The sequence below is a fragment of the Salmo trutta genome, chromosome 38, assembly GCF_901001165.1.
Source record: "Salmo trutta chromosome 38, fSalTru1.1, whole genome shotgun sequence".
Taxonomy (NCBI): Eukaryota; Metazoa; Chordata; class Actinopteri; order Salmoniformes; family Salmonidae; genus Salmo; species Salmo trutta.
The window spans coordinates 16,620,720-16,630,970 of record NC_042994.1 but is presented as its reverse complement, the minus strand read 5'-3'; the positions used below and the strand labels follow the sequence as shown (position 1 = coordinate 16,630,970).

General features: G+C 45.0%; 1 protein-coding gene and 3 non-coding genes across 4 annotated transcripts; all 4 read right to left on the bottom strand.

Moving 5' to 3' along the window:
- Window positions 1-3,466: 3,466 nt before the first annotated feature.
- On the bottom strand, window positions 3,467-10,075 carry LOC115178356 (importin subunit alpha-1). The gene is made up of 11 exons (XM_029739510.1): window positions 9,963-10,075; window positions 9,546-9,662; window positions 9,301-9,441; window positions 8,952-9,040; window positions 8,575-8,843; window positions 8,079-8,173; window positions 5,824-6,087; window positions 5,292-5,525; window positions 4,525-4,707; window positions 3,983-4,132; window positions 3,467-3,666 (listed from the first exon to the last, which is right to left on the bottom strand). Exons 2-11 carry the CDS (start codon window positions 9,609-9,611, stop codon window positions 3,577-3,579), a joined length of 1,581 nt encoding a protein of 526 aa, XP_029595370.1. The 5' UTR covers window positions 9,612-9,662; window positions 9,963-10,075; the 3' UTR covers window positions 3,467-3,576.
- Window positions 4,244-4,378, bottom strand: LOC115179055 (small nucleolar RNA SNORA84). Its single transcript, XR_003872818.1, has one exon. It is a non-coding gene; the product is annotated as a small nucleolar RNA SNORA84 (small nucleolar RNA).
- Window positions 5,628-5,762, bottom strand: LOC115179054 (small nucleolar RNA SNORA84). Its single transcript, XR_003872817.1, has one exon. It is a non-coding gene; the product is annotated as a small nucleolar RNA SNORA84 (small nucleolar RNA).
- On the bottom strand, window positions 8,421-8,546 carry LOC115179033 (small nucleolar RNA SNORA71). The gene has a single exon (XR_003872800.1). It is a non-coding gene; the product is annotated as a small nucleolar RNA SNORA71 (small nucleolar RNA).
- Window positions 10,076-10,251: the final 176 nt, after the last annotated feature.

The following is a 10,251-nucleotide window of genomic DNA, read 5'->3' as shown; positions in this document are numbered from 1 at the left end:
TCATAGACGCCTCAAACAACTTTCTAAAGACTGTTGACATCTAGTGGAAGCCTTAGGAAGTGCAAAATGAACCCTAAGTCACTGTGTGTTCGATAGGCAATGACTTGAAAGGACTACAAGCACCAGAATTCTCACTTCCTGGTTAGATTTTTCTCAGGTTTTTGCCTGCCATATGAGTTCTGTTATACTCACAGACATCATTCAAACAGTTTTAGAAACTTCAGAGTGTTTTCTATCCAAATCAACTAATGCTATGCATATTCTAGTTCCTGGGCCCGAGTTGTAGGCCGTTTAATTTGGGTACGTTTTTAATCCGGCCGTGAAAATACTGCCCCCTACCCTAGAGAGGTTAACTTATCTTTACTTTTACTCAAGTATGACAATTGGGTACTTTTTCCACCACTGCAATTGAGTGCAGGAAATGCAGAAATGATAAAAGTGCTGAAATTTGTTTTGGTTGAAGTTGAATTGAACAGTATAAAACAATCAGAATGGAGAAAGACTCATTTAAATCACTTAGAATGTATGTGTTGCAACCCTCTGATCACTCTTTAGCAAATGTAGAACTTTCATTATTCAAAAACTAAAAATACAGTCAAATACCGTCATACCGCCTTAAAAAAAAAGATACTGTGATATAATATTTGGCCCATATCGCCCAGCCCTACCCGCCCCTGACGTGCGGGACCAGCCGCAGGATGACCCCGAGGGCGAGGAGCGGGCTGGGCCGGACGGCGAAGGTGGAAATCTCGGATGATGTTGGGATCTAGAATGTCGTCCACCGGAACCCAACACTGCTCCTCTGGACCGTACCCCTCCCAGTCCACCAGGTACTGGATCCAACCCCCGCTATGTCTGGAGTCCAGGAGGGATCTGACGGTATAGGCGGGACTCCCATCAATGTCCAGGGGAGGCGGAGGGGTGTCATGGGGGACGGCATCAGCCAGGGGACCAGGAACCACCGGCCTGAGAAGGAAACATGAAAAGATGGTGAAATCAGGTCATTTGTGAGGAGTTGTAATCTGTAAATTACCTCGTTGACCCTCCGGAGGACCGTAAACGGCCCCACAAACTGGGGACTCAGCTTCTTACAGGGCAAGCGGAGCAAGAGGTTCCTGGTGGAGAGCAGTGGCGATCCGCTTGCTCCTTCTGACGGCGGCTGGAGTCTCACGTGGGCATCGTTCCATAACTCTTCTGCACACCTGAACCACTTATCCACCGCAGGAACTTCGGTCTGGTGCGGAGTCCACGGAGCCAGGGCTGGCTGATAACATAACCCAGAACATACTGGAAAGGAGTCAGCCCAGTGGAGGAGTGTCACAATGAATTCTGGGCGTATTCTGCCAAAGGAAGGAATCGGGCCCACTCCCCCTGCATGTCCTGGAAGTGACTCCCTCAGGAATCTCCCCAGCTCCTGGTTCATCCTCTCCACCTGCCCGTTAGACTGAGGCCAGTACCCAAAAGTGAGGCGGACAATATGCTAGTTTATGCATTGGAATGGGACCCCCAACTCGTGGTAGACACAATATGTATTGTATCCTACAGAAAGCTTCTATATGAAGGCTTTCCAAACATGGGACTTGAATTTGGGGCTGTGGTAAGAAATGATGTCCTGCGGAAGGCCATAGTGCCGGAAGACCTGCTGGAACAGTGCCTCAGCGACCTGGAGAGTGGTAGGTAGACCAGAGAGGGATTAAACATCAGGATTTAGAGAATCTGTCAACAACAACCAGAATAGTGGTAAAACCATCAGAAAGGGTGAGATTCGTTACAAAGTCTATGGACAGATGTGACCAAGACCGCTGAGGCACGGGAAGGGTAAGTTGTTTTGCTGCTGGAGCGCGGCGGAGAGTTTTGAATTGAGTACATACTGAACATGTACACCTTACATTGGTATACAATATACAGTATACATTTATTTCCAATGGAGCACATCTTACTAAGAATGAGCAATTTACTGAAAGTACCAATGCAGCTGTTTTTAATCTCAATATCAAATCATTTCTGGGTAACATTACTGTGGTTGTTATCAATTAAAATGGGCAGAAACAAACAAAATCGTTCTTAGGAAAGAGCAATTTCTCTACAAAGAATTTGCTGGGAGTGGTATTAGTAGAGGTTTGGAACTCTCTTATTGGTCTGTTGAGCAATTTACTGGCAGCCCAAAGCTCCATTCCATCAATAACAGGCTGACATTTCAGGCAGTCTTTTCAAACAGCTCTTACATTAAAATGGCATCGTTTTCACAATTTCACAGTATTATTCCAAAATAAGTATGGAAATATATATCAAACTGCACTGGGCCTTTAAGCTCATTCTTGTACCTTTACACAAGTATATCCTCAAGTTACTCTTGAAACAGTGTCATATTTTGGTTGCTTGGTTTATTGCAGACCTATCCTCCACCAAAATCACCACTCCACCCTTCATAAGGCCAAGATGGTCAGGATATCGCTGTGGTCACCCACCTGACCCAACAGGCTTCAACACACATGGAAGAGGTAAATAATCTCTTTTAACAGCAGTGAGTCTAGAGGCCTGGCAGGTGTGAAAGGTGAGAGTAACTAACAAAGGAGTGAGACTTGCGCTGCTGTTCTGTCCTTCACTTGTCACAGATCCACGCAGCAGATATTTGAACACACTGGGCCCGGAACGGAAGATCAGCCCCGGGACTGAACGTCCTGTGGTACCCAATAGACCAGCTCAAAGTCCTGTGGTCCAGAACAAACCAACAGTGGAGCCCCTGGTTGTGAGGTCCAAGACCGGCAGAAAAGCTTGGTTTCAGGCATAAGGACCACCTCCAGGTTGACACCAACAAATCTGTAAGATTGCCATTTGTCATACCCTGTCCAGAAACAGTGGAATAATACACAGAACCTTTGCCCATTTTGCACACCAAATTGTTTTGCCAACGGTTGAGTGATAATGGTCGGAGATTGATTGTCATCTGGGTTCAGACACTAAATAGATGGGTGGATAGGAGCTGGAGGTAAACTTTGATTAAAAAAATAAAACTGATTGTCATTGTATTTGAATGGTGAGCATTTTATAGAGTATGTTTAGATGTAAACTGCATTGATATTTCATTTGAGCAAGCCTTTACCAATAGGGATATACCCCCCTTCACCAGTGGGGAACAGGCTGTGGGTCCTCCCAAGGGTATCAATAATAGTAGCATGACAGGAGGTTAAAGTCTTAACGTAATCCTACATGAGACTTAAATCATACTGTATCATGGCTCTGCCTGGTGTTCAACCCCCCCAACAGCTGTTTGTGCTAGACCATTTAGCCTGGGAATAAACAATTTAATGTTTTATCCATGTTTAGAATGCTGGGCACTGCCGCGTACAATATGCACATATGTAGAAAATACTGTACAGTGTGGTGTAGACTACCGGAACCCCAATTTAAAAAAATTGTCCTGGAAGCATCAAGCTTCCCAAAAACCCACCAATTTGACAGCACATATTGTAATAAGTTTATTTACAGGTTGTAATAGAACAAAGAAATGTCTGTACACTTGTGAAGTTGGGAGGGACTACAGTACACATAGAAAAAGACAGGAAACAAGGACATTTAAAAGTTGAAAGTGCTTTGGTTCTCAGGGATCTGGAAGGCGTAGCCGTCAGTTGTGATTTCTGGAGCAACAGACTGGTCCTCCTCATCCTGAAAGCAAGACAGATGGTGTCACCAGAACAATTAGTTTGAATTGCAACATCACTCATGGCCGCGTTTCACTCAACAAAGCTGTTCTCTACCAATCTGCTGCACCATACCAATAACACATGTAGCCTTTTAGAGTCGCAATAAAGTGAACAAGGTCAGATGTGAAAAGATCAACTTGGGGAATAAAACCCAGCTCATGTTCAATGTCTCCTTTTGATAACAATCAGCCGCATCACCCATGAATGGAGCTGAAGGAGACGAGCTAAAGAGGACATAAGTGTATTTGGACTTAGTCATTGCTTGGTAAAGGTCTCACCTCGCCAGAGAAGTACTTCTCAATGAGGTTGAGAGATGCCTTGTAGACCATCTCGTTCTCGTGGGACTGCAGAGCCTCGATCCTGTCCAGGCCACCACACTCCTCGATCGTCAAGCACAGCTTCTCCACCTCGCCGATCTTCTCTCCTGCCTGAGAGCATGAGTCGTTTAGTATGGGCTTTTACACACTAATCCATTTTCTAATTTTAAACCAATAAACATAATAGTCAAATTTTAAAATAGCAGATCAATGCTAAAACATGAATGTCTCAACAACCGGGCTATGGGAGATAGTTGGAGTGGTAGCTCCCATGCATAAATCGCAGAGATTAATATTTGCCAGTCAATCAAAACCCACAGATCAGCACGGTGCAGCCGTCTCTAGGAACCACTAGGCAAACTGTCAGTGTTACAGGGTGCTCATTAGCCATAATGTCTTACTGATAGAATTATGGGTTGTAATAGGGACCTTCATACTGTTTGTGTCATGAGACTTAAAAGCGCTACCCATTGGTTCTTCTTACATACCAGAAATGGACTTACCAGGAAGATGTTGGTTATGGCATCCAGAATGACCAGGATGGTCTTGCTGTCCTTGGCAGAGAGCAGGTTGAGCAGGGGCTCCAGCACGTTGGCCTGTACCAAGTGTATCACCTGCTCCACCGTTCCCCCGCTGGTGTAGTTGGTGATAGCCCACACGGCCTCCTTCTGGGTCTTGTAGTCTCCCTGGTTGAAGAAAGAGACATGAGGCAGGGTCATAGAGATAGCAAGAGGACTCATCTTTGTATTTGTGCCATTATAGTGTCTATGACAGCATGGCCATCGAGGCAATATCCACCAGAGTAGTACATTTCCTTCATGATTGGTTGATCATTCCTGATGACCCAGTTGGACATGACACCAACAGGGTAACCAGGAGGGATCAGCCAATGACATTCCACCCAGTCGAGTATATTCAAATTGCGGAAGCCCTCAACGGCGCTGCCCATGCTAACAAAGCATTTTGGCCACTAGAAGCCTCTATCATTCTCTATGGGCAGGGCTCCCTTCAATATATAGACTCATTCACAGCTTTCATTTCTGCTGTCGGCACCCTCAGACAAGGAGTGCTGATGTTTGTGGAGCAGCACAACAGATAAACCAGGAATGAAACTGAACAGTCAAACGGGGAGGTAAAATCTGGGGCTGCATGTAGCAATCGTCTAGGATCAGGTCCTAAAAGGACAAATTAACCTAGTCGATCAGCCCTTGATGCATACAAGCCCCTGAATAGTTTGCCCCCTAATGAACAACCTATGAACCCGTCATACCTTTTTGAGGATGTCCACCAGCAGTGGCACGAGGCCGGCATTGACGACTTCCTGGATCTGGGTGTCCTTGCCAGCCGTGACGTTGGACAGGGTCCAGGCCGCCTCCTTCTGGATGTTGGACTTGTGGTGGCGGAGAAGGGCGGGGAACATTGCCAGAGCGCCGGAGTTCAACACACACTGCGTCTGCTCATCTGTGCCAGTCACAATGTTACCCAGCGACCGCAGAGAGGGAGTCTGGGAAAATGGCAAAAATAAAGGGGGGGGGGGAAATTAGGATTTGGATGCAAGCTACACAATTGACTTATGTCTGTGTGACAGGCTTTCCTCAGTAACTTGGAATGTCTCAACAACCGGGCTATAGAAGCTACTTGGAGTGGTAGCTCCCATGCATAAATCACAGAGATTAATATTTGCCAGTCAATCAAAACCCACAGATCAGCACGGTGCAGCCGTCTCTAGGAACCACAAGGCAGACCACTGTACAGGGACAATCAAAAATGGAAAGCCTAGTAACTGCGTCAAAGGGACGTACCACGATGGTGAGCTCCCCGGAACCGAGCAGCTGGACGAGGCGGGGCACCAGGCCGGACTGCACTACCACCTCGATGCGCTCGTTAGGGCCGTCTGTCAGGTAGGACACGGCCCAGCAGGTGTCGGCCAGCACCTCCTTGTCGTCGTGGTAGAGCAGGCGCACCAGCGTGGGCAGCAGTAGCTGCACGGCCGCCAATGGCGGGGCAGGGTTCTTGTTCCGACACAGGTTGGACAGCGTCCATGTCACGTTCCTCAGGTAACCAGACTGGAGGGAGCAAGGAGAGGTCTTTAGAGATCAATAGGCCACTCCGTTGTGAGTTATACTTAGATTTATGGATGCATCAAATTGAGGTAATGAGCCAAGATGAGAACGCCAAAGCAGTCAACTGTAGCACGACATCATAAATACAGTTGAAGTCAAGTTTTACACCTTAGCCAAATGCATTTAAAACTCAGTTTCACAATTCCTGACATTTAATCCCAATAAAAATCTCCCTGTTTCAGGTCAGTTAGGATCGCCACTATTTTAAGAATGTGAAATGTCAGAATAATAGTAGAGTGAATGATTTCAGCTTTTATTTCTTTCATCATATTCCCAGTGGGTCAGAAGGTTACATATACTAATTGAGTGTTTGGTAGCATTGCCTTTAAATTGTTTAACTTGGGTCAAATGGTTCGGGTAGCCTTCCACAAGCTTCCCACAATAAGTTGGGTGAATTTTGGCCCATTCCTCCTGACAGAGCTGGTGTAACAGAGTCAGGTTTGTAGGCCTCCTTGCTCACACACGCTTTTTTCAGTTCTGCCCACACGTTTTCTATAGGATTGAGGTCAGGGCTTTGTGATGGCCACTCCAATACCTTGACTTTGTTGTCCTTAAGCCATTTTGGCACAACTTTGGAAGTATGCTTGGGGTCATTGTCCATTTGGAAGACCCATTTGCCACCAAGCTTTAACTTCCTGACTGAATTATACAGCGATATAGTCTGCCTGTAAACAATTGTTGGGAAATTACTTGTGTCATGCACAAAGTAGATGTCCTAACCGACTTGCCAAAACTATAGTTAACAAGAAATGTGTGGAGTGGTTGAAAAATTAGTTAATGACTCCAACCCAAGTGTATGTAAACTTCCGACTTCAACTCTAGCTGATGACCGAGTGGAATTTCCTGCAGCACTTGTTAACTTCTTATGGCTTGAGGTTGCCATTTTCACACCCGGATGAAAAGAGTACCTAAAGTATACTGCCTGCTATTCAGGCCCAGAAGCTAGGATATGCATACAATTGGTAGATTTGGATAGATAACACTCTGAAGTTTCTAAAACTGAATGTCTGAGTATAACAGAACTTATTTGGCAGGCAAAACCCAGAGGACAAACCATCCAGGAATTATTTTTAGGTCACTCTTTTTAGGTCACTCTTTTCAATGGGTTTTCATTGAGAACCCATAATTCTAAGGAAGTTGCTTGCAGTTCCTATCGCTTCCACTGGATGTCAACAGTCTTTAGAAATTGGTTGATGTTTTTCCTTTGGGTAATGAAGTAGCAGCCCTGGTCAGAATGAGGCTCGAGGGAAGTGTACTTTTTGATAGAGGCGCACCACCTGAAAGCACGCTCCACTTTGTTTTCCTCCGGTATTGAACACAGCTTATCTTGTCTTAAATTTGATCAATTATTTACGTTAAAAAATATCTAAAGTTGTATAAGGAAAGTTGTTTGTAATGTTTGGACAAAGATTACAGGTAACTTGAGATATTTTGTAGTCATGTTGCGCGAGTTGGAACCGGTGTTTTCAAACGCACCAAATAAAAATGGACATTTTGGATACATAACGGAATTAATTGAACAAAAGGACCATTTGTGATGTTTATGGGACATATTGGAGTGCCAACAGAAGAAGCTCGTCAAAGGTAAGGCATGAATTATATCGTTTGAGTTTTGTGTCACGCCTGGCAGGATGCAATATGATTGTCTGTGTTTGATGGGGTGCTGTCCTCACATAATAGCATTGTTTGCCTTCACCGTAAAGCCTTTTTGAAATCTGACACTGTGGCTAGATAAACAAGTTCAGCTTTAATTTGGTGTATTGCACTTGTGAATGTATGAAAGTTCAATATTTTGTACAAAAAACTTTAAGTTGGCGCTCTGCCATTTCACCGGATGTTGTCAAATCGACCCCGTTAACGGGATTTGAGCCATAAGAGGTTAACAAATTCCACAACAAACCAGAGCTTTTCCTCATGACATGTAAACAGCTTACAGAGAACACAGACAGGTCAGGAGCAGCCAGCAGAGTCAGGAGGGGCTCAATTGCGCCGTGCTTGATGACCAAGTCCCTGTAGGTGGAGCCGTCACCTGAGGAAAAGGGAGGAATCAGCCCAAGTCAAAAATGTGGTCACAGAAGACAGCTGACCTAGCATACAACCACAGTGTAAGAAGGCTTATTGCAAAAGGTATATTGAGCTATTGAGTTCAAGTAGTATTTTCAAAAGAGAAATGCTGATAAATTGATATTGTTACCTGCCTGGTAGCAATAATCTTTAGCAGAATTTCTAGTTCAACATTAAGATGAAGTTTCACTCACAACTTTTGCGGACAAATATGTTTGAAAGACACAGGGTTTGACAGGAAGTTATTCCAACAAACACGGGAAAAGCTTTCAGATCACTGTTCCTGTACTATCAATGGCAATGGCAACAGTCATGCCATGGTCACTTTCGATACAGGCAACAAACAAAAAGTGTTCCTTCTCATACCAGCGATGTTTCCCAGGGCCCAGACAGCCTGCTCGCTGATGTGGGGGTGTGGGGACATCACCAGGCTGATGAAGGCTGGGATGGCTCCGCCGGCCACCACTGCGGTGGTTTGGTCCGAGTTGCCAGAGGCGATGTTGGTCAGGGCCCAGGCCGCCTCGAACTGTATGGGAGGACACTCGGTCAGGCCCAGGAAGCTGACAAAGTTTGAGATGAGCCCGGCGCCGATGATGCGATCAATGGGAGGGTGCTTCTCTCTGGACAGCAGCTTCCTGTGGTGCACGGCCAGGTGAAAAGTAATGGTTAGGGGCAGACAGGGCAACAGAACAGAAACAGTGATTACTCAAAACCAGTTTCCAATGAAACGCTTACTGACTTACCTGGCTGACTGGGTAGCCTGCACCTGATGATCCAGGCTTTGGCTATTTACACCAGCCACAATCTCCTCAACTGTCCAGTGCTGTGCAGGCTATGGAAACATGACAGGATTACAGATTAATTACATGACATCTGTGGAAAGTCTGCATGCATGTCAATGGAACAAAGTGACGAATATAGGCGCTAGCTAACAGGCCTCTGATAGAGTACAGGACAGCAAGGCGCCAAATCAATTGGGAAGAGGTCCATCTTTGGCTTGATGGCCTGTACACGTCATAATCCAAAAAAAACTTGCTGTTGCCTGCTTGAGTTTCAAATAAGGGTAGTTACAGTATGGATACAAAATAATACCTGTGCATTTTGGTCCTTCTCTTGGAGTGGAGACGTAGGCTCATCCGGGCAGATATTGACGTTCCTTCTTTTGAGAAGCTGGTCGTCTTTCTTTGCCTTTCGAAGTTCAACGTTGACCTCGACTCTTCTGCGCCTCAACTCCTGCACATAAACAATGTCAAGTTGCATAGCGCTAGACAAATGGCAATACTGTAAACTAGGTGTTAATCAATGAAGATCAGGAAGCAAAGGCAATATCAACTTACGTTGGTATCTTTTCCCTTGTTTTTGAATTGGGTGATACGATCGGCGTCGTTCGCAGTTGTCGACATTGTTTTCGTTGCTTATTGAACAAGGCGATGACTTCACTGTAGTATTGATTACTAACGTTAAGGGGAAAAGTTAAATGTTAGCTATGTGCGTGCTTTAAATAAAATAACCAACGTTTTCCTAGCTAGCAAGTCAGTGTCCATTTCCTGCTGCCCGGCAAACTAGAATCTAACGTAGATCACCATGTGGCCGGTTGAAAACGCGCAAACTGACAATTTAATCATAACCAGAAAAACAGTAATAATTTAACAATATATCAACGCATATCATTTATATCGAGTGCACCCAGTAACTTCTATATTATAACCATTAAAATAAACAATAACTAACAAACGCATGAAGACCACACTCACCTTTTTCTTGTTCTTACTGGCAATGACGTCAAACGTGAGACCACCTTTAAATTTCCGGCTTTCTCGATCTGTGATTGGCCCATTCGAGTCAAAGCACCTCTTCATTGGCCCCTTTTTGAAAAAGTCGGAAAGGAGTCACTAGTGGTGATGCGCTGTTATCGCGAGACCATACTACAGAGTTTCACTAAATTTGACTATATTTGCTTGCGACATGTCGCAGAGCACAGTAGTTTAGCTAAAATTGGTAGTAAATATGTTGATCATGAAACCAAATATGCACAATTCTACG

What these genes read in the sequence shown, in the direction of transcription:
- LOC115178356 (XM_029739510.1), bottom strand. Translation starts at nt 9,611, where the DNA reads ATGTCGACAACTGCGAACGACGCCGATCGTATCACCCAATTCAAAAAC. An exon ending in GGCCCTGGGAAACATCGCTG is followed by an intron (nt 8,174 to 8,574) that starts GTATGAGAAGGA and finishes CCTTTTCCTCAG; the next exon opens with GTGACGGCTCCACCTACAGG. An exon ending in CCGGGGAGCTCACCATCGTG is followed by an intron (nt 5,526 to 5,823) that starts GTACGTCCCTTT and finishes CCATTTTCCCAG; the next exon opens with ACTCCCTCTCTGCGGTCGCT.